The sequence below is a fragment of the Oncorhynchus tshawytscha genome, linkage group LG13 (assembly GCF_018296145.1).
Source record: "Oncorhynchus tshawytscha isolate Ot180627B linkage group LG13, Otsh_v2.0, whole genome shotgun sequence".
Taxonomy (NCBI): Eukaryota; Metazoa; Chordata; class Actinopteri; order Salmoniformes; family Salmonidae; genus Oncorhynchus; species Oncorhynchus tshawytscha.
In genome coordinates this window covers 22345509-22369944 of record NC_056441.1, presented here as the reverse complement: position 1 = coordinate 22369944, position 24436 = coordinate 22345509, and the positions used below count along the sequence as shown (strand labels likewise).

Below are 24436 nucleotides of genomic sequence, written 5' to 3'. Positions count from 1 at the left end.
ATTGTGTGGTGGTGTAGTTGTGTTGTGGTGGAGTTCAGGGTGTAGTGGTGGGGTTCAGGGTGTTGTGGTGTAGTTGTGGTGGGGTTCAGGGTATTGTGGTGTAGTTGTGTAGTTGTGTTGTGGTGGGGTTCAAGGTGTTGTGGTATAGTTGTGTAGTGGTGGGGTTCAGGGTGTTGTTGTGTAGTGGTGGGGTTTAGGATATTGTGTGGTGGTGTAGTTGTGTTGTGGTGGGGTTCAGGGTGTTGTGGTGTAGTTGTGTTTTGGTGAGGCTCAGGGTGTTTGTGGTGTAGTTGTGGTGGGGTTCAGGCTGTTTGGTGTAGTTGTGGTGGGGCTCAGGGTGTTTGTGGTGTAGTTGTGGTGGGGTCCAGGCTGTTTGGTGTAGTTGTGGTGGGGCTCAGGGTGCTTGTGGTTTAGTTGTGGTGAGGTTCAGTGTATTTTGGTGTAGTAGTATTGTGGTGGGGCTCAGGGTGTTTGTGGTATAGTTGTGGTGGGGTTCAGGGTGTTTGTGGTTTAGTTGTGGTGAGGTTCAGGGTATTGTGGTGTGGTTGTGTAGTGGTGGGGTTCAGGGTGTTGTGGTATAGTGGTGGGGTTCAGGGTGTTGTGGTATAGTTGTGGTGGCGTTCAAGGTGTTGTGGTGTAGTTGTGGTGGGGTTCAGGGTGTAGTGGTGGGGTTCAGTGTATTGTGGTATAGTTGTGGTGGGGTTCAGGGTGTTGTGGTTTAGTTGTGGTGGGTTCAGGTGTTGTGGTGTAGTTGTGGTGGGTCCAGGGTGTTGTGGTATAGTTGTGTTGTGGTGGGGTTCAGGGTGTTGTGGTGTAATTGTGTAGTGGTGGGGTTCAGGGTATTGTGTTGTAGTTGTGTTGTGGTTCAGGGTATTGTTTTGTAGTTGTGTTGTGGTGGGGTTCAGGGTGTTGTGGTGTAGTTGTGGTGGGGTTCAGGGAGTAGTTGTGTTGTGGTGGGGTTCAAGATGTTGTGGTATAGTTGTGGTGGGGTTCAGGGAGTAGTTGTGTTGTGGTGGGGTTCAGGGTATTGTGGTGTAGTTCAAGCTGTTGTGGTGTAGTTGTGGTGGGGTTCATGGAGTAGTTGTGTTGTGGTGGGGTTCAAGATGTTGTGGTGTAGTTGTGGTGGGGTTCAGGGGAGTAGTTGTGTTGTGGTGGGGTTCAGGGTATTGTGGTGTAGTTGTGGTGGAGTTCAGGGAGTAGTTGTGTTGTGGTGGGGTTCAGGGTATTGTGGTGTAGTTGTGTTGTGGTGGGGTTCAGGGTATTGTGGTGTAGTTTTCTAGTGGTGGGGTTCAGGGTGTAGTTGTGTAGTGGCGGGGTTCAGGGTATGGTGGTATAGTTGTGTTGTGGTGGGGTTCCAGGTATTGTGGTGTAGTTGTGGTGGGGTTCAGGGTGTAGTTGACTTGTGGTGGGGTTCAGGGTGTAGTTGTGTTGTGGTGGGGTTCCAGGTATTGTGGTGTAGTTGTGGTGGGGTTTAGGGTATAGTTGTCTTGTGGTGGGGTTCAGGGTGTAGTTGTGTAGTGGTGGGGTTCAGGGTCTGTCTCATCATCTTGCAGGGATCAGGTGGGTTATTGTTGGGGGGGTCACAGCAGTAGGACCTGCAGGCAGAGCTGACCCCCTGGCCCTCCACTGTCAGAGGATGATGCAGCAGCGACACAGCCTCTGGCCCCCGCCGTGCACCGAAGGAGGGGGTGTCACCGGGGCAAAGTAGGCGTGGACTTTTATCTCTGGGAGATGAGCCTGTATGGAGACGGAGGAGCAACGTCATTCCCAATGTAGCATACACATCCAACAATATTTCACACTGTTGTATATTCTCCCATGTATTTCATATGACAGCCTGCAACGTTGCAATAAACTATATTGGCGTATATTACAACAGTGTGCAGGTCATTCTATTGTTTCTATAGGAGCAACATCAGCCTCAGTAAACTACAACTCCCACCAGGCCATGCAGGAGCTTTGACATTACAGCCACAGTGATGCAGCTTGGGAGATGTAGTGCAGTAAGAGAGTCATGGTGATGACTGACCCGTATGCGTTTGATGCCGGCCCTGGTGACCTGCTGGCAGTCGTAGAGTTCTATCCTTTCCAGACGGTGGCAGTTCTTCAGGTGCTCCAGAGTCACGTCTGTGATCAGAGGGCAGTTATCCAACTCCACCACTGTGAGGCGCTCCTGTCCACACACACTGCTGCTCAGCGCCCTGATACCATCGTCTGTTATCAACTCACAGTGGGAGAGAGACTGGTGGAGAGGATAGACAGTAGAAACTATATTACATACTGTAATGTACACACACGCACATGCACACAAACACACACAGTTTGATAGGGGGGAGTTATGAATGAAGACACACACACACACACACACCAATAAGTACCAGTGCTTGCAGGCGAGGGCAGTGAATAGCAAGCTGGACTAGTGTGTTGTCAGTCACCTGTGAGAGGAGACAGACTCAATCAAACCCAGATACAGTACATATAATCAGACAGGCTCAATCAATCTCTGATTGAATGCAACTGTAGATTGAGTCTGAGAAAAGAACCCCATGAAATCTTACCAAAATACATTCTTCTAAATCCATTTTTTCCATCTCATGACAATTCTGTTGAAACAAAAGATGCATCAGGTCAGCATTTCAGGGATCGAAACACACAGATCAAGACAGAATAAAAGTGACGAAGGAGACAGAGAAGCACTTACCCTGGCCAGTACAGTAAACCCAGCATCTGTAACCTGTGAACATCGCGCAGCCTCCAAGATCCTGACACACACACCCAACCATTGGTTATGTATTGGTTATGCATTGGTTATGCATTGGTTTAGTGTATGTATGGGGTGTTTATCAGTAGACCTAATCCACAATTACAAGAAAGGGACACATTTCCCATTTCTTACTTCAGTCGGGGACAGTTGAGACCCAGAGCAGTGAGAGAGGCGTCTGTAATGTTACTGCAGCCAGAGATACACAGGACCTGCAGCTTGTGGCACCCCCGACACAGACTGACCAAGCCATCATCAGTTATCTGCTGTTAACAAACACACATTACGCGTGCATATCTGTCTGTCTCTCGGTCTGTCTGTCTGTGTCTCTGTCTGTTTCTGCAATCACTTACAGTGCCTTCAGAAAATATTCACACCCCTTGACTTCCACATTTTGTTGTGTTACAAGGTGGGACTAAAATTGATTTAATTGCTAGACAGCCATTTTCAAGTCTTGCCATAGATTTTCAAGCCAATTTAAGCCAAAACTGTAACTAGGCCAGTCCGGAACATTCAATGTCATCTTGGTAAACAACTCCAGTGTATATTTGGCCTTGTGTTTTAGGTTATTGTCATTTTTATCCCAGTGTCTGCTGGACAGCAGACTGAACCAGGTTTTCCTTTCGCTCTATTCTGTTTATTTCTATTCTAAAAAACTCCCTAGTCCTTGCAGATGACAAGCATACCCATAACATGATGCAGCCACCCCATGCTTGAAAATATGAAGAGTGGTACTCAGCGATGTGTTGTATTTGCCCCAAGCATAACACTGTATTCAGAATATAAAGTTAATTTCTTTGCAGTTTTTCTTTAGTGCCTTATTGCAAACAGGATGCATGTTTTGGAATATTTTTATTCTGTACAGGCTTCCTTCTATCAGTAACTACACTGTTATTGATCCATCCTCCATTTTCTCCTATCACTGCCATTAAACTCTGTAGCTGTTTAAAAGTCATCATTGTGCTCATGGTGAAATCCCTGAACGGTTTCCTTCCTCTCCGGCAACGGAGTTAGGAAGGAGGCCTGTATCTTGGTAGTGACTGGGTATATTGATACACCATACAAAGTGTAATTAACTTCATCATGCTCAAAGAGATTTTCAATGTCTGTTTTTTTCTACCAATAGGTGCCCTTCTTTGCGAGGCAATGGAAAACCTCCCTGGTCTTTGTGGTTGAATCGGTGTTTGAATTTCACTGCTCGCCTGAGGGACCTTACAGATAATTGTATGTGTGGGGTGCAGAGATGAGGTAGTCATTCAAAAATGTTAAAACTATTATTGCACACAGAGTCCATGCAACTTATTATGTGACTTGTTAAGCACATTTTTACTCCTGAATTTATTTAGGCTTGCCATAGTAAAGGGGTTGAATGCTTGACTCAAGACATTTCATCTTGTCATTTTTTAAAACATAATTCCACTTTGACATTATAATCTCAATTGAATTCATTTTAAATGAAAAAAAAGTAAAGGGGGTGTTAATCTCCTGCTTATAAATAACACACATGTTCTGTCTTTCAATCCCTACTAATGAATGCACACACTCTCTCCATCTCTTTCTCTCGGTCTTACTGAGCAGGACTGCATGTTGATAGTGGTTAGTTCAGGACAGTGTTTCTGAAGGGGTTTCAGTGCTCCATCCTCCAACTGTAGAGAACACAACACAAAGAAACCAATCACTACTGATAATCAATCAGTGGCGACCCGTCATCCCCACCTGTTGAGCACCACACTTAAGGGAAACAAATAAAGATTCAATTTTCAGTTTACATACACTTAGGTTGGAGTCATTAAAACTCATTTATCAACCACTCCACAAATTTCATGTTAACAAACTATAGTTTTGGCAAGTCAGTGAGGACATCTACTATATGTGCATGACACAAGTCATTTTTCCAACAATTGTTTACATACAGATTCTTTCACATATAATTCACTGTATCACAATTCCAGTGGGTCAGAAGTCTACATACACTAAGTTGACTGTGCATTTAAACAGCTTGGAAAATTCCAGAAAATGATGTCATGGCTTTAGAAGCTTCTGATAGGCTAATTGACATCATTTGAGTCAATTGGAGGTTTACATGTGGATGTATATCAGGGCTACCTTCTAACTCAGTGCCTCTTTGCTTGACATCATGGGAAAATCAAAAGAAATCAGCCAAGACCTCAGGAAAGAAAATTGTTGACCTCCACAAGTCTGGTTCATCCTTGGGAACAATTTCCAAACGCCTAAAGGTACCGCGTTCATCTGTACAAACAATAGTACGCAAGTATAAACACCATGGGACCACGCAACCGGCATACCGCTCAGGAAGGAGACGCGTTCCGTCTCCTAGAGATTAACGTACTTTGGTGCGAAAAGTGCAAATCAATCCCAGAACAACAGCAAAGGACCTTGTGAAGATGCTGGAGGAAACAGGTACAAAAGTATCTATATCCACAGTAAAACGAGTCCTATGTCAACATAACCTGAAAAAGGGCCTCCCGGGTGGCGCAGTGGTTAAGGGCCATCAGAGTCCCTGGGTTCGTGCCCAGGCTCTGTCGTAACCGGCCGCGACCAGGAGGTCCGTGGGGCGACGCACAATTGGCCTAGCGTCATCCGGGTTAGGGAGGGCTTGGTCGGTAGGGATGTCCTTGTCTCATCGCGCACCAGCAACTCCTGCCTGTGGTGGGCCGGGAGCAGTGCATGCTAGCCAAGGTTGCCAGGTGCACGGTGTACCCTCCGACACATTGGTGCGGCTGGCTTCTGGGTTGGATGCGCGCTGTGTTAAGAAGCAGTACGGCTGGCTGGGTTGTGTATCGGAGGACGCATGACTTTCAACCTTCGTCTCTCCCAAGCCCGTACGGGAGTTGTAGCGATGAGACAAGACAATTGGGGAGAAAAAGGGGTAAAAAAAAAAAAAAAAAAAACATAACCTGAAAGGCCGCTAAGCAAGAAAGAAGCCACTGCTCCAAAACCGCCATAAAAAAGCCAGACTACGGTTTGCCACTGCACATGGGCACACAGATCATACTTTTTGGAGAATTGTCCTCTGGTCTGATGAAACACAAATAGCACTGTTTGGCCACAATGACCATTGTTATGTTTGGAGGAAAAAGAGGGAGGCTTGCAAGCCGAAGAACACCATCCCAACCTTGAAGCACGGGGGTTGCAGCATCATGTTGTGGGTGCTTTGCTGCAGGAGGGACTGGTGCACAAAATAGATGGCATCATGAGGTAGAAAAATGATGTGGATATATTAAAGCAACATCTCAAGACATCAGTCAGGAAGTTAAAGCTTGGTTGCAAATGGGTCTTCCAAATGGACAATGACCCCAAGCATACTTCCAAAGTTGTGGTGAAATGGCTTAAGGACAACAAAGGTATTGGAGTGGACATCACAAAGCCCTGACCTCAATCCTATAGAAAATTTGTGGGCAGAACTGAAAAGGTGTGTGCGAGCAAGGAGGCCTACAAACCTGACTCAGTTACACCAGCTCTGTCAGGAGGAATGGGCCAAAATTCACCCAACTTATTGTGGGAAGCTTGTGGAAGGCTACCCAAAATGTTTGACCCAAGTTAAACAATTGAAAGGCAATTCTACCAAATACTAATTTAGTGTATGTAAACTTCTGACCCACTGGGAATGTGATGAAAGAAATAAAAGCTGAAATAAATCATTCTCTCTACTATTATTCTGACATTTCACATTCTTAAAATAAAGTGGTGATCCTAAGACAGGGAATTTTTACTTGGAATAAATGTCAGGAATTGTGAAAAACTGAGTTTAAATGTATTTGGCTAAGGTGTAAGTAAACTTCCGACTTTAACGGTGTGTGTATATATACACTGCTCAAAAAAATAAAGGGAACACTAAAATAACACATCCTAGAACTGAATGAATGAAATATTCTTATTAAATACTTTTTTATTTACATAGTTGAATGTGCTGACAACAAAATCACACAAAAATGATCAATGGAAATCAAATTTATCAACCCATGGAGGTCTGGATTTGGAGTCACACTCAAAATTAAAGTGGAAAACCACACTACAGGCTGATCCAACTTTGATGTAATGTCCTTAAAACAAGTCAAAATGAGGCTCAGTAGTGTGTTTGGCCTCCATGTGCCTGTATGACCTCCCTACAATGCCTGGGCATGCTCCTGATGAGGTGGCGGATGGTCTCCTGAGGGATCTCCTCCCAGACCTGGACTAAAGCATCTGCCAACTCCTGGACAGTCTGTGGTGCAACGTGGCGTTGGTGGATGGAGCGAGACATGATGTCCCAGATGTGCTCAATTGGATTCAGGTCTGGGGAATGGGCGGGCCAGTCCATAGCATCAATGCCTTCCTCTTGCAGGAACTGCTGACACACTCCAGCCACATGAGGTCTAGCATTGTCTTGCATTAGGAGGAACCCAGGGCCAACCGCACCAGCATATGGTCTCACAAGGTGTCTGAGGATCTCATCTCGGTACCTAATGGCAGTCAGGCTACCTCTGGCGAGCACATGGAGGGCTGTGCGGCCCCCCAAAGAAATGCCACCCCACACCATGACTGACCCACCGCCAAACCGGTCATGCTGGAGGATGTTGCAGGCAGCAGAACGTTCTCCAAGGCGTCTCCAGACTCTGTCACGTCTGTCACATGTGCTCAGTGTCAACCTGCTTTCACCTGTGAAGTGCACAGGGCGCCAGTGGTGAATTTGCCAATCTTGGTGTTCTCTGGCAAATGCCAAACGTCCTGCACGGTGTTGGACTGTAAGCACAACCCCCACCTGTGGACGTCGGGCCCTCATACCACCCTCATGGAGTCTGTTTCTGACCGTTTGAGCAGACACATGCACATTTGTGGCCTGCTGGAGGTCATTTGCAGGGCTCTGGCAGTGCTCCTCCTGTTCCTCCTTGCACAAAGGCAGAGGTAGCGGTCCTGCTGCTGGGTTGTTGCCATCCTACGGCCTCCTCCACATCTCCTGATGTACTGGCCTGTCTCCTGGTAGCGCCTCCATGCTCTGGACACTACGCTGACAGACACAGCAAACCTTCTTGCCACAGCTCGCATTGATGTGCCATCCTGGATGAGCTGTACTAAGCCACTTGAGTGGGTTGAGCCACTTGTGTGGGTTGTAGACTCCGTCTCATGCTACCACTAGAGTGAAAGCACCACCAGCATTCAAAAGTGACCAAAACATCAGCCAGGAAGCATAGGAACTGAGAAGTGGTCTGTGGTCACAACCTGCAGAACCACTCCTTTATTGGGGGCGTCTTGCTAATTGCCTATAATTTCCACCTGTTGTCTATTCCATTTGCACAACAGCATGTGAAATTTATTGTCAATCAGTGTTGCTTCCTAAGTGGACAGTTTGATTTCACAGAAGTGTGAATTAACTTGGAGTTACGTTGTGTTGTTTAAGTGTCCCCTTTATTTTTTTGAGCAGTGTATTTTTTTTTTTGTGGGGCCTTGTTTGATTTGCTTGCATTAATACGTGTTACATATCAGTTTGCAAACAATGTAAAAACTTTTTTTTTTAAGTAATTGAGTTAAGAAAGCTGCATACAAACATGGTCTCTTTTTTGCTTTCTTGATTAAAGCAGCTCCAAAATGCAGGTGTTTCAGCCTAGCTCAGTGCTTTCTGTGGTGGTGGGGCTAGCCAGCAGAAAATACAGAGCATTGCGCCTGATTGGCTCAGTTTTCTGTCACTCATGGGACAGTACGTCATCCCCAATTCTAAGGTTAGAGCTCGAAAATTGTAGCCCCTTGGGTTCTGCTATAGAGTTATATTAGAAGTGCCCATCCAAGAAGGCTCAAGATCATTGGCCACAGAATGACATCAAATCACGTTATATTTACAGTAGCTTTGATTGGACTGATCATGTCAACATCTTACTTTCAAAGTCTTAGCTAGCAGTTCATCATTAGTTGTCATCAAGTTGACAATCTACTGACAAGTCCTTTTTAATCCTTGTCATATGAAGAGAAATAACGAAGAGAAATTATAGATAAAACGTATCGGTGCTCATAGGCCATTGTACATAAAGATTACACAACAAGTTGGAAATCGCAAATTCAACAATGAGTCGTTTGGAAGGAATCAATGGCTAACTGCAAGCGTTGCAAAGAAAGCACTAACGTAAGCCTGCTATTCAGTGGAGTGGCTGTTTTTTTCCTGAGTTCCCACCATAAATACAGAGAATGACAGACTTTGATGCCAAATTTTATCAACAAAGGACCACTGCGCCAACTTCACAAGATGAGTCCAAAAGAGTATTGTATGCTGCTGCATAAATTATGTAATATGCAAGGGAGAAATGTATACTATAGTTGAGAAAGTAATACTAATTGTATGTTGTGTAGTAATCTGTTAGTAGCCCATGTGCCTCACCCTAATAATTTGGTGTATTTTCACCAACGTGGTATTGTAAACACATCGTTTGTGTCCGGTGTGTGCTTGTTTGGCTAATTATTTTGTACAGCTTTCACAATGCTACTGATAGTAGTGGTGGCGCTTGGCGTTGCACGTGCAAATTCAGCACACACAACATTCTATAATATAATTGTGTTATTTGACGTGACAAATTAAAAGCTTATTTAACGAATCAAATAGTGTTACATGATGTGTATCTTTTTTGACACGCAAAGACCCAAACGGTGTTCAATGTACCGCCCCCTAATAATTTGGTCTATTTTCACCTCTTCATTTTGCCTACTGTTCTAACTTGGTGGTGCACAAATAGCCTATAACCTGTTTTAGAGAAACGCAATCATTGAATACTGCCTGTTTATATGGCTGACTGTAAGAACGGCCCATGATCTGAATTCTGTCGATGTACATTTCAAAAGTGCTGAACAAATTGTTATATTTACTATGTCCGTCCTAGCTCTCTCATTAATGTCTTAATCTAAATTACGGATTGCCTCTTATCCGCTTGTCCTCCCCTTATGCCATAGTTTGTACATCTCAATTATCAGTAGAAACCACATTAGTTTAAGCAAGTCAGCCATATCATCTATGTTTTTATATGTAGTGGCTTTGCTGGCATACATCCCACTTCTTATTTTATTTTTGCCCCAACCAGATTTACAGGCTAAAATCGCCACTGTAATCAATACAAAGCATGTGTACAGTATGTGTGTGTGTACCTGTGTGCAGCCGCGTAGGAACAGGGCTCGTAGGTTGTTACAGCCCCGGGCCAGAGCCTCGATGCCATCTCTGGTGATCTGGTCACACCACGACAGGTTCAACATCTCCAACATACGACAGCCATCACTAAAGGGAGACACACATATTCACCAGTGGAGGCTGCTGATGGGAGGACAGCTCATTATAAATGGCTGCAATGGAGTCAATAGAATGGGTAGCAAACGTGGTTTCCATGTGGTTGATACCATTCCATTGACTCCATTCCAGCCAATACTATGAGCAGTCCTCCCCTCAGCAACCTTCACTGATTCACACCCTGTTTTCTATCTACACTGAACAAAAATATAAACGCAACATGTAAAGTGTTGGTCCATGTTTCATGAGCTGAAACAAAAGATCCCAGACATTTTCCATATGCACAAAATGCTTATTTCTCTCCAATTTTGTGCACAAATTTGTTTACATCCCTGATAGTGAGCATTTCTCCTTTCCAAAGATAATCCATCCACCTGACAAGTGTGGTATATGAAGAAGTTGACCATAACATGATCGTTACACAGGTGCACACAGGTGCTGGGGACAATAAAAGGCCACTCTAAAATGTGCAATTTTGTCACACAACACAATGCCACAGATGTCTCAAGTTGTGAGGGAGAGTGCAATTGGCATGCTGACTGCAGGAATGTCCACCAGAGCTGTTGCAAGAGAATTTAATGTTCATTTCTCTACCATAACCCGCCTCCAATGTAATTTTAGAGAATTTGACAATACGTCCAATCGGCCTCACAACCTCAGACCACTTGTAACCACACCAGCCCAGGACCTCCACATCCGGCTTCTTCACCTGCGGGGATCGTCTGAGACCAGCCACCCGGACAGCTGAAGAAACTAAGGAGAATTTCTGTCTGTAATAAAGCCCTTTTGTGGGGAAAAACTCATTCTGATTGACTCTGCCTGGCTGCCCAGTAGGTGGGCCTGGCTCCCAAGTGGGTGGGCCAATGCCTCCCCAGGCCCACCCATGGCTTCGCCCCTGCCCAGTCATGTGAAATCGATAGATTAGGGCCTAATGAATTTATTTAAATTGACTGATTTCCTTATATGAACTGTAACTGAGTAAAATTGTTAATTGTTGGATGTTGCTTTATACTTTTGTTCAGTATATTTGGATGTATTAAACTGCACGTTACTGTTTCAATTGGGATTTATTAACCTGGGACTTGAAAATGATAATGATATGGTGACAATGGGTAATTTGTGTTACCTGGTACTAAATGATGCTTGTAGTGATGAATTCCAAAGAAACAAACATGTAATGTATTGGTGATTATTATGCAATTACCATTCTACCCTTACAGTAAATACTTTGTCATTTCTGTACCGTAAAATAAACTGCAACACTTGGCCAGAAGTAGCACAGTATATAGAGAATAAGGAGCCATTTCAGACACTTACCTGAGAGCTTTGAGGGAGTGGTTGGTAACAGACACACAGGAGGTGAGGTCCAGCTGTTTGAGTTTGCAGCAGAACTTGGAGAGACTGAGACAGGTGCTGTCTGTGATCTTAGTGCAGCCGTTCAGGTTCAACACCTCAATGCTACGGCAGTTCTGGGAAAACGTCCTGACAGGTGACAAATACCACAGTCATCATAGGTAATCAAATCATAGAGTCACGGAGAAGTAACTGAATCAGGGAGCTAAATAACATTCCAAGTTGAAAATGTGAACGGAAAGCAACATTAGTTGTACTAAGAGTGTAAGAGGCTCTATGGAGAAGGACTCACTTCATGGATGCGTCCCCCACACTGAGACAACCCCTCAAGCTCAGCTGCCTCAGGAAGCCTCCACATCGCTTGGAGATGTTCTCCACTACTCTACCCTGGAGAGAGAGAGAGAGAGAGAGAGAGAGAGGACGAGGACGAGTCAGTGGCGTGTACTCATGGATGCCAAGGGAACGGACCATTAAATTAAATGTATATATATATGTACCAGTCAAAAGTTATGACATACCTACTCATTCAAGGGTTTTTCTTTATTTTTACTATTTTCTACATTGTAGAATAATAGTGAAGACATCAAAACTATGAAATAACACATATGGAATCATGTAGTAACCAAAAAAGTGTGCTTTGTCCTATAATGCATTTATTTGTATTTTTAAACAGCACCCCTCTTTCTCAGTGTGTGTAGCCATCTATCTGATGCTGTCAGGTCAAATAGAGTATGACATTGTTGCCACCTGTAGCATTGCGAAGTCAGTGAGCATTTGGCCTCCCTTGATAAAAAAATATATATATTATAATAATAGTCAATCAGCGTTGAGCTAAACTGAGTGAGCTCAACTGTGAATGGTCCTGGAGCACCAAAAAAAAGTGTCAAGGGAAGCCAGTTTGGATTTGGCTTCACACCAATCACATCACATCAAAAGCAGAACGTCATTCAGAGAAAAAAATGGATTTTCCTCTGGTGGCTAGCTAGCTAAAATCGTCCCTTTCCTAAACTAGCCATGGAAGGAGATAGGGATTTAGATTTGTGGTTTTACTTAATTATGATCTAATCGAAAATGCATAAATTGCTCCCCTGGCCTGAGAGGATGGAAGTTCAATATGTAGCTATATGTAGAAGGCTCATGTTAACTAGCTAGCCTGGCGCATCATTGCCCATGAAAGGAAGTTAGGCTAGCGAGCAAGCATTTTAGCCAGGTAGCCTAGGATAACAAAAACTAAAAGAGTGTACTGTATGACAGTCATAGACCGTTTCCGCAACATGAAAGAGAGGAGGATGTCATTGGTGTTCCTATACAAGTAGGGTGAGTCGACATGTTTTTCCACACACACACACCCCAGTAACATGGACAGCCACATAATATTTAGCTTACATTGATGGGACTAAATAGTTTATGGGATCTTTTAGTTGTCACTATATTAGACTAAGCAGAGGTGATTTGATGATGTTGAAGTTGAAATGGTGCTGGAATAGTGGAGGCAGCTCCTGTTTTCTTTACGACTTGTGGTAACTCTCCATGGTTCTAAATCAATGGTTGTTTAGAAGTTTGAAAATGGCGGAAACATTCACTTGCTTGACCATGTTGTATGTAGGTCATGTAACTGTTTGCGACAGACAAAATGACATATGAATCAATAGGTTATATTAAAGAGCAAACAATGCAATTATCACAACACATAGGATGTAATATGGCTTTTTTTCCCTGGCTTAGCTTCCCCTGTGATTTACCCATGCACCGCTACTGGGAAGAGTGGGGAGAATATTTTACCATTCTTTATTGGTACAATTCAGCTTACACATACACACATTACAAGAGAGATAGAGACAGTGAAAGGGAGAGTGAAATGGAGAGAGAGAGAGAGAGAGAGAGAAAGATAGAGACTGGTGTGACCTACGTGACTCAGAGAGAGGATCAGTGACGTCACCAGACATTCAACAAAGCCTACTGACACAGTACTAAGCCCTGGGCAAGCAGCCCCATAATACTGCTCACACACACACACACAATGCTAAATATAATAATATATGCCACTTAGCTGGCACTTTTATCCAAAGTGACTTACAGTACAGTGAGTGCATACACTTTCAGAATGTGTATATGTAGGATCACCTCCCTCACCCTTCACCCTGACCTCTCACCTCTATGTCTGTCTGGAAGTTGAAGAGGTCAATCTTCTGCCAGTTACTACCATCCAAGGCCAGGACATTCCACGCCTGAGAGGGGGGAGACAGGAAATAAGAGAGAGCAGGAAAGAGAGAGACAGAGAAGAGAGTGATGGTGTTATCAGTCCTACAACACACACCAGGGCTGTGTTCAGTAGAACAGGTTGGGCCAGAGGGGGTGTGCTATATGGCCAATAACCCACAGCTAAGGGCTGTTCTTATTCACAACGCAACGTGCTATATTGGCCCTATACCGCAATCCCCTGAGGTGCCTTATTGCTATTATAAACTGGTTACCAACGTAATTAGAACAGTAAAAATAAATGATTCGTCATACCCGTGGTATACGGTCTGATATACCACGTCTGTCAGTCAATCAGCATTCAGGGCTCAAACCACCCAGTTTATAACTGAAGATCAACGAAGTTAGACAGACAACATCGATGGAGACAACATTATGATGTGACAGACAATAGTTTGGGTATTCGTTATTTTAATTTTTTTACATGACTGGCCCCACCGGAGTTGGGCAGCACACAGCCAGGCGACATGCCAAATTACCTACATATTCCTATTTATTATAGCCAAATGACCTACATATTCCTATTTATTATAGCCAAATGACCTACATATTCCTATTTATTATAGCCAAATGACCTACATATTCCTATTTATTATAGCCAAATGACCTACATATTCCTATTTATTATAGCCAAATGACCTACATATTCCTATTTATTATAGCCTAATGACCTACATATTCCTATTTATTATAGCCTAATGACCTACATATGCCTTTTTATTATAGCCAAATGACCTACATATTCCTATTTATTATAGCCAAATGACCTACATATTCCTAGTTATTATAGCCTAATGACCTACATATGCCTATTTATTATAGCCTAATGACCTACATATTCCTATTTATTATAACCTAATGACCTACATATGCCTATTTATTATAGCCTAATGACCTACATATTCCTATTTATTATAGCCTAATGACCTACATATTCCTATTTATTATAGCCTAATGACCTACATATTCCTATTTATTATAGCCAAATGACCTACATATTCCTATTTATTATTCGCTAATGACCTACATATTCCTATTTATTATAGCCTAATGACCTACATATTCCTATTTATTATAGCCAAATGACCTACATATTCCTATTTATTATAGCCAAATGACCTACATATTCCTATTTATTATAGCCAAATGACCTACATATTCCTATTTATTATAGCCAAATGACCTACATATTCCTATTTATTATAGCCAAATGACCTACATATTCCTATTTATTATAGCCTAATGACCTACATATTCCTATTTATTATAGCCTAATGACCTACATATTCCTATTTATTATAGCCTAATGACCTACATATGCCTATTTATTATAGCCTAATGACCTGCATATTCCTATTTATTATAGCCAAATGACCTACATATTCCTATTTATTATAGCCAAATGACCTACATATTCCTATTTATTATAGCCAAATGACCTACATATTCCTATTTATTATAGCCTAATGACCTACATATGCCTTTTTATTATAGCCAAATGACCTACATATTCCTATTTATTATAGCCAAATGACCTACATATTCCTAGTTATTATAGCCTAATGACCTACATATGCCTATTTATTATAGCCTAATGACCTACATATTCCTATTTATTATAACCTAATGACCTACATATGCCTATTTATTATAGCCTAATGACCTACATATTCCTATTTATTATAGCCTAATGACCTACATATTCCTATTTATTATAGCCTAATGACCTACATATTCCTATTTATTATAGCCAAATGACCTACATATTCCTATTTATTATAGCCTAATGACCTACATATTCCTATTTATTATAGCCTAATGACCTACATATTCCTATTTATTATAGCCAAATGACCTACATATTCCTATTTATTATAGCCAAATGACCTACATATTCCTATTTATTATAGCCTAATGACCTACATATTCCTATTTATTATAGCCAAATGACCTACATATTCCTATTTATTATAGCCAAATGACCTACATATTCCTATTTATTATAGCCTAATGACCTACATATTCCTATTTATTATAGCCTAATGACCTACATATTCCTATTTATTATAGCCAAATGACCTACATATTCCTATTTATTATAGCCAAATGACCTACATATTCCTATTTATTATAGCCAAATGACCTACATATTCCTATTTATTATAGCCAAATGACCTACATATTCCTATTTATTATAGCCTAATGACCTACATATTCCTATTTATTATAGCCTAATGACCTACATATTCCTATTTATTATAGCCTAATGACCTACATATTCCTATTTATTATAGCCTAATGACCTACATATTCCTATTTATTATAGCCAAATGACCTACATATTCCTATTTATTATAGCCTAATGACCTACATATTCCTATTTATTATAGCCTAATGACCTACATATTCCTATTTATTATAGCCTAATGACCTACATATTCCTATTTATTATAGCCTAATGACCTACATATTCCTATTTATTATAGCCTAATGACCTACATATTCCTATTTATTATAGCCTAATGACCTACATATTCCTATTTATTATAGCCTAATGACCTACATATTCCTATTTATTATAGCCTAATGACCTATATATGCCTATTTATTATAGCCTAATGACCTACATATTCCTATTTATTATAGCCTAATGACCTACATATTCCTATTTATTATAGCCTAATGACCTACATATTCCTATTTATTATAGCCTATTTCAATAAATATGTGGTAAGTAGGAAGATAGACAGCCTACGATTAACATAATGCAAGAACAGATTGTAGACAAAGTGGGGAGCGCCAAAAGCTGCACAAAATGTCAGGTAACACTGCTCTCTCACACGTCTCCAATGTCGAATGATCGTGGGCCTTTTGCAGCCGACACTATGTGTCCGGCTTGTTGTTTTAAAAGCTTAATTTCCACTTTTCCTCCCTATCCCCATTAGATTTGAATGGGACTTGTTGGCCTAAGCATATAGCCTACTCTTTCATGATTAACCATCGAATGAATTTAGGAGATCAGTAACAGCATTCACAGAAAGTGTTAAGTTATTTCGATTGGCCTAAATAAAAACATGTTAAGGTCATAATGAGAGAGAGAGAGAGAAACAATAAGAGATAATAATCGAATGGGAAGTTTAAACAAACCATACGTTTCTGGCCTCCACCTGACGAAAGCTTTAGTTTTTTTCCCCTATGGGGTGCTCCTGGAAAATCCATCCTTGCAAACCAAACAGCCCAAAATATAGGCCTATACTAGACTACTACGGGCAATAAAAGTTGCAGTAAACATTAATTGTATAAGTTAAACTTAGAAACTAACCAGTGCTTAACTTAGACTGAAATTGGTGTTGGTACTGTTTATATTTAGGAGTAGGAGATCCACAATACTTTGAGCTAATATTCTAGAAACAGTAGAACATTTGAGGTGCCGGTACTCAGCTCTGGTGAGCTCCTGCCCAAGTCAAGTACTGAAACTAGCATTTCTATTATTGTCTAAGTGTTTATTCATATCCTTGAATTGCGCAACGGGCATTAGCCTACATAAGCTCCCACAGCAGCGCTTTAAAAAGCCGGAACAACAAAATAAATGCATGAAGTGTCAGGGTAGTCTCACAATCAACTTTATTTTGAATAGCTATTACAAATAGTGCATTTATTTCACATCCAACAACAATCACATAAAACATTTGTTTATAACACCTGAATAACGAATGAACCTTATATAAAAATGAACACATATTGAACTTATGCATTTTTTCCTATCGAATAAGCATGCAAAAAAAATACACCTATAAAAAGAATAACCCACATTTGATAGGCTACAAATGACAAAATAAATCAAGTAAACAAAATGGACGAAATTAACCAAATAAATAACAATGTAAAAAAGTAGTATTCAAAGACACATTGGCAAAATTAACATAATATTTTTACTAGGCCCAGGATACAGTTCTAGGCCCAGGATACAGTTCTAGGCCCAGGATACAGTTCTTTCTAATAAGATGCATCTGTGAATTGGCTTTTGAAAAGTAAAAAAATACTAAATTCAATGAAGAACCATTCAGGCTTTTTTTCTTTTCATCACACCTTACATAAACGTTTCTGAACACAAGCATGTTCACCTTTTCTGTCTTTAATAGACTGTGGAGTTGGGTAACAATAGCCTATTGCCCGCTTCACTGAAAACCCGTTCAGACGGAACTCTTGTTGCACAGATGCAGAGGTATTTTCGGGCATCGTTGGCCAAGAGCGCTCCTTATACCCTCTTCACCATGCCAGTGGTTCATCATCTCCTCTGAAGAGAAGACATCTTCAAGTAAGTAGGATGTGAGCTCTGCGCTGTGTGGCTGTTGCACGCTGAGTGTGACTGTTCACTTCGCATTCCCAAGAAAACTGCCCAGTGATGTTCTCTATGGTGAACAGGTGCACTCGGTCTCTGTTGAAATTGTCCGAAATCACCATTGAAGGGTCTAGTATCCGCCATTGTAAATATGAATTTGTTCTTACCTGACTTGCCTAGTTAAATAAAGGTTTAAACAAAATTTTAAAAACACATTAGACCTACGACGTGTGGTTCCAAATCACCATTCAAAAAGGTATGGGGTACCACATTTAACCATACGATTGGTTTATATGTATTTAATTGCACACAAGAAAATACAATATTGGTAAGATGATTTTCACATTGTAATCTAATGATTAGACTCTAATCGGGTGGTTTGTGCATAACACAGATTGTTTACTGCCGTTCTAGGTAACACCACAACGCGCTCCTCCCCAGCCCCGGGGATGATCAGATATATATCAACCATGTTTGGACCCGCCGACGGAGCGATGTGCCATTCCAGACATGGCCAGTGCTTGACTTGGGATAAGTCGGTCCTGTTTAATAGAGTGAAATCCCTGCTTCACAATGGTGCAGTGCCTGTGGAAAGGCAGCAAAGACATTAATGCTTAGCTATAATTAATTAGAGATAGCCAATTCAAAACAACTTGTAGCAGGTATTTAGTTAGTCTGTTGTCTGTCATTATTTTATACCTGCTGAAATGTTGCGTTCTCTCTCCTCTCACAACCGCCACTTGCATTGGCACACACGCGGCACACACACACACACACGGCACACACACACACACACACACACACACACACACGCGGCACACACACACACACACACACACACACACGCGGCACACACACACACGCGGCACACACACACACACACACACGCGGCACACACACACGCGGCACAAACAGAGGGTCATTCCGATAATGGCTGATATGTAGATTTAAGTGATTGATCATATTTAAAAGTGTGCCTTCATGAATTACATTAACAAAAATTATAAAACTAATTTCCATGACCTTATAAACCCTCATTTGACAATTTGGAACAGCAAATCATGCGCATTCAGGCTGACTGATTTTCAACCTCAAACAGCCTACTGTCACGCACAGCTTCACAGACTAGCGACAAATAAACGTGAACAAAGCGGAATCAGGAAATGCATGCCCTCTCTCCATTGCAGATCCTGCCTTCATTCCGCTATAATCAACCGTAGTTTGCCTCTGTGTGTGAATCTGGGCAGGCGATAGGCTACAGTACGCAATAGCCCCAAAATTAGAAGTGCTGGTATGGCGCTCTGGATAGGTCCGGCCCAAATTACATTAAGTAGTCATGATACCAGTCAGTCTAAAACCACCAACTGCAATGTCTGTAGGGGTGGGCCTTACCTTGGATACCTGGGCACACCTGCACAATGTGATCACATCAAGATAGGAGAAGATTCTACAGAGAGAGAGAGAGGGAGATAGAGAGAGCATTTTTTTTAGTTGTACTTAGGGACAGGACAGTGGGGTTGGCATGTAGCCTGGCAGAGGGACTGGTTGTGAATTTAGCAATAGCATGTAGCCTTCCAGAGAGATTGGCCAGTGAATTTAGCAATAGCATGTAGCCTTACAGAGGAATAGGCCAATTGAATTAGCGTGAAGCTATTAGCCAACAGGGGTAAGCCAGTGGGTCAGGTCAAACACACAGACAGAGTTCCTCCTATTCATATCAGTAGTTTCCCCTTAACCCCACATACTCCCACCCTCAGGAAACTAGCACTGTCCATTGTTCCCTCTCATGGACAGAGACAAAGGCAGTGTGTGTGTTTGTGTGGTCAGCGAGGGCATGTTGGGGCATGTATGTCTGACATGTATGTGTCAGGAGTCCAGAAAAGAAGTGATGCAAGCTCATGTACACACACTCCCACTCAGTGGCTAATGAAGCACCTGACCAATCAGACAAGCGCAGATCGATGGTCTCTCTGATGACTGGCTAATGAACGTGGCGGAGGCCATTGATTGGCTGTCTACTTTAATCACACACACACTCTGGGTTCCATTACACACACACTGGTATAATGGTGTATGTAGGTGGGTTCTGTCTGTCTGAAGTTCACACAGCTGGAGCTGAGCACTGCAGAATTCCCCACCAACACAGAGGCTATTTATAGCACATACTGTACACACACAAGTTATATTAGCAGGATATGTTAAATGTGTATGTTAGACATTGATCTCAGTTAGATTAGTAGGATTACACACAGCCGCGGTAGGACGTAATGATGCTCTGTAGGTCGCATAACTAGCAGACAATATTTTCCAAGGCACACACACACACACACACACACACGCACACCCTTAACCACTCAAGGTTAACCGTCTGCTAAGGGACTCCAGACAATGTCCTTGTTTAATAAATTACCCTCACTTTAAGCCCTGGGGCGAGCACTCAGGTGTGTGGGTGTGTGTGTGTGTGTGTGTGTGTGTGTGTGTGTGTGTGTGTCTCACCTGAGCAGAAGCTCTTTGGGAAGCTTCTTGTTAATGGGAGCTTCATCACTGTTGGAGAACACCTGAAGAGAGAGAGACATCCACATCAGAACCACTGTCGCCATGGTAACAAGCACCCGATAGAACACACACACACACACACACAGGCCTGCACACACACAACACTAGTGATGAGCGATCAAAGGAAATGTAGGTTATTTTACCTTTTTTAAATAAATTGACTGACAGAGGTTCAATTATTTAAATTCCATTTTGTTCATTTTTTTTTCTGTGCGCTCAATGCTCAGTTTCTGTAGAGAGAAATCAGATCAAGCCTGTACTGTGTGATGGAATAGGGAGTTGTAGTTTCCAACAGGCCAATATTCTACATAGTTTAGCTCTGAAAATGTGGTAATTAACTACAATGACCATAATTGCCCGCTTACTTGTCTGGCCTATGTAGAGCAGATGCAGAGTCCTCGAAAGAGAGAACGCGCAAGAGGGATAGAAAGCCGTTGCTTCACAAGGTATCTCTACCTGAACATATGATCTAAGTGATTGATAGTTGGTATTCAGCAGTCATAAAAGTATTCCTTATGTACTTTGAAGAATTACTAAAATAGTGATTTTGTCAGACAGCAATGGCAGCAGCTCTATAGAGATGAGATGATGACTTGGAATGAAATAATAAAGTCATCAAAACAAATGTTATTTAAGTGAATAAATGATGGTTAATAAGTGATAAGCAGTAATGGGCAGTCACTACCACCATGGGACTTTATTAATTATTTTATTCTGTGCTGTTACAGCATTCAACCAACAATGCACAGTGCATTTAATGTCAATTTTATTTAGCGAAAAACCGAAATCGAAAAACCGTGATTATTTTTAAAATAATCAAACCAAAACCAACCTCAAAAAGAACTAATCGCTCAGCCCTACAAAACACACACACAAAAAAAAACATTTTAGCTATGGAGAGGGAGTAACCTAGACTCAGAGGAACCTTGAGCCTAATGCTTATTTGTACTTGTTGGGCCCCTTTAGAATCCACAGCTCTTTTTTCCTTTCATTACATTTTTTAAATGTGAATGTTCCAGTGCTCTATGCTTCCTACAGCCGGCAGAACAGCATTCCAACCTGGGGAGTTCCTCTCCCAGACCAGTCTCCAGGCACTCCCAGACCTCTGGCTACATACCGGTCGGGAATGTCCAGCAAGAACGGGGAATGCTGCTGGGTCTGTGGGTAATATTTTCCCCAAACTGCAGCTCCTCACACTCAACCATGTAGGCATGATTTCCAGCCTGGTTCTAAGATGGTTAGGGTTAGTGTGCAGCACAATTGAGAAATCCACTGATGGAAACACACACCGCCACCCTCTCTGCACACACACTCTCACTCACTCACTCACTAACTCACTCACTAACACCAATATTATTATGCCGAAAAGAGCCTCCTATATGAGAAGGTCAAGTGCTGTCACATCAACCCCAGATGTTTAACGAGGAATCTGTGGTATTTATACACAGTGACACACACATACAGGCCTGGGGAATCTAAGCCATAAGACAGGAGCTGGTTCATGACATACTGAGGAAATGTCAACACAGCAAGATAACCATTACAGACCACATGCTACCCTACCTACTGTGTTCAGTAAGGCACAATCCCTTAGAAATATATTATGTACCAACAGACATAGCCTACCTTTGTTAAGTGGGGAATTATGTTAGCTTTAATCATGACATTTCTGTCTGCAAAATGTTCTGCACCCTCCTGTCTAAACTCAACCAGGCTGGTTGGTTGGTTCCCAGTGGGAGGAAATTGGAGCCTGGTGCCACTGCCTACATAACATGTATGTTGTCGTGACCGTTCTATAGCTTGACCAACCCAAGGATTCTGTTACCGACAGAGGGGTGGGAGACCCTAGGCGCTTCTCTACCTGGCTAAATCATCTCAGCCACAGCCCTATAGCCCAAACCAATCCCCAGCCCTATAGCCCAAACCAATCCCCAGCCCTATAGCCCAAACCAATCCCCAGCCCTATAGCCCAAACCAATCCCCAGCCCTATAGCCCAAACCAATCCCCAGCCCTATAGCCCAAACCAATCCCCAGCCCTATAGCCCAAACCAATCCCCAGCCCTATGGCCCAAACCAATCCCCAGCCCTATAGCCCAAACCAATCCGCAGCCCTATAGCCCAAACCAATCCCCAGCCCTGTAGCCCAAACCAATCCCCAGCCCTGTAGCCTAAACCAATCCCCAGCCCTGTAGCCCAAACCAATCCCCAGCCCTCTGTCAAGGTCCAGTCCTGGTCACAGTTCCTGCCCTATACCTCGGCACCAGTCCAATCTGGTCCCAATCTCTCTCCAGCCCACCACCTATACACCATATTGTTTGCTTACACATACATTGTAGTTCTGACTCCAAATCACTCCCAGAGAACTATAATGACTGTAGCGGAGTAAACAATGATTGGGTTGTGATAACAGCTACCCCAGTCCTGTCCTTAGAAAAGCCCCAGCCAGCCCCGAGCCATGTCAGCCCCAACTAGTCTTCTAATACCCAATCCCAGCCCTATCCATCAGCCCAGCCCCAACCATCACCCAACCCTGCCTTTCACCCCAGCCTGTCCCGCAGACTGAGCTCGGTGTTGCCGCTGTCAGCTGAGGCGTCTGTCTGGACAATAACAGGATTTCGGATTACCCTTGACCAACAAAGCCTCAGCTCCCTCCAGCATATAAAATTAGAACAGTGCACGGTCCGAAACACGCGCGCGCGCGCGCACACACACACACACACACACACACACACACACGGTGTCACCCTACGGAAAACCTACTACCGTTCATATCCGTTTACATACACACTCTCCGGCCCGTTTCCCCAGCTCTTACCTCGAACCTGCCCTTGGTGATGCCGTTCATATCTGCGGAGGCACGTCGCGGTGTGTTACCGCACACATACAAGTCTGGGGCTAGCGTTGGGTTTGCCGAATACCGTATTGTTTTTGTCGCCTGTGACGGTCGAAGAGGCTGGGCGCTCTCCCCTGTTGGCGACAGTGCTCCTTTTTCGGGGGTGGCTGTGAGGTTTAGTCTGGGGCGGCCTGGAAGAGCAGTAGCCTAGTCTTGGAGCCCGACGGCTCTCCAGTCCGTCTCATCACACTGCCAGCGACCAAAATAACAATAATAACATGGACGAGCTCCTGGTGACCTCACTTCCGCCTCTCAGACGGCTCCCAGACCAAATCAGCTGGCCTCAGTATCCCTCCCTCTTGCTCGAGCGGTTTGAAACGTCAAAAATGTGGAAGAAATGATCAAATATATTTGATCCGTTTATAGATGGAAGAACAACCCGTAATTGAACTGTGTATTCTGTTATTCTAGGAGCTGTTGTCGATCGTGGACATGGGAAGGGACCGTGGTGATGACGTCATTTCTGTTGGAAAAGCACGCGTGGCCGAATTGTTTTGATTGCGAGTTCTCTACGCATCAGAGATGTTCAGCCACGTAACATCAAAATATCCGCTGGTCCGTTAACGGTGAGGTATGTCGCTGAACATGTCAAACGTGCGCGGTCCGGTTTTGGATCTGAAAACATTGGTATACAGGGACCCCCGAATCTGTTACCAGTGTTGATCACTGATATACTACTCCTTAATCCCTTCCGTCTATTCTCGTTTACACAAAAACACACATTCGAGGGACTTCCATATCATTTAATACCATCATATGTGCATGCATAGTATGCCTAATGTATTTAATCGAATGAGACGTGATGACTTTGGATGAGGAGTGTACAGCAACGGTTATTATAATTGCTATGTCAAACGGTTGAAGGTGGATGTAAGAGGGAGTTGAATATCTCATACAAAAGCATTAAACTGGGTTCTCGGCACTTGTTCCCAAAGCTTCACTAGAGGGAGCACTTACACTAAGACAAACTATTACTTTACTGTGGTCTACTTTCTAAGCACTGTGACATC

At 42.8% G+C, this 24436-nt stretch overlaps 1 protein-coding gene across 2 annotated transcripts; it reads right to left on the bottom strand.

Moving 5' to 3' along the window:
* Window positions 1–940: 940 nt before the first annotated feature.
* Window positions 941–23987, bottom strand: fbxl2 (F-box and leucine-rich repeat protein 2). 2 transcript variants are annotated; one of them, XM_024441106.2, is made up of 14 exons: window positions 23349–23987; window positions 20473–20534; window positions 19369–19423; window positions 13529–13603; window positions 11668–11762; window positions 11340–11504; window positions 9887–10013; window positions 4333–4407; window positions 2897–3027; window positions 2702–2762; window positions 2559–2603; window positions 2379–2435; window positions 2030–2242; window positions 941–1737 (listed from the first exon to the last, which is right to left on the bottom strand). In XM_024441106.2, exons 1-14 carry the CDS (start codon window positions 23376–23378, stop codon window positions 1630–1632), a joined length of 1299 nt encoding a protein of 432 aa, XP_024296874.2. In that variant the 5' UTR covers window positions 23379–23987; the 3' UTR covers window positions 941–1629. The 2 variants fall into 2 exon arrangements, with proteins under 2 accessions (XP_024296874.2, XP_042151308.1); XM_042295374.1 differs by having other exon boundaries at window positions 2897–3024.
* Window positions 23988–24436: the final 449 nt, after the last annotated feature.

Bases quoted from the DNA above. Each gene is read 5' to 3' on its own strand.
- fbxl2 (XM_024441106.2), bottom strand. From the start codon at position 23,378: ATGAACGGCATCACCAAGGGCAGGTTCGAG. The intron at 13,604-19,368 runs GTAAGGCCCACC...CCCCCCTCTCAG, and splicing joins GGTGTGCCCAGGTATCCAAG to GCGTGGAATGTCCTGGCCTT. The intron at 11,763-13,528 runs GTGAGAGGTCAG...CTCTCTCTCCAG, and splicing joins ACTTCCAGACAGACATAGAG to GGTAGAGTAGTGGAGAACAT.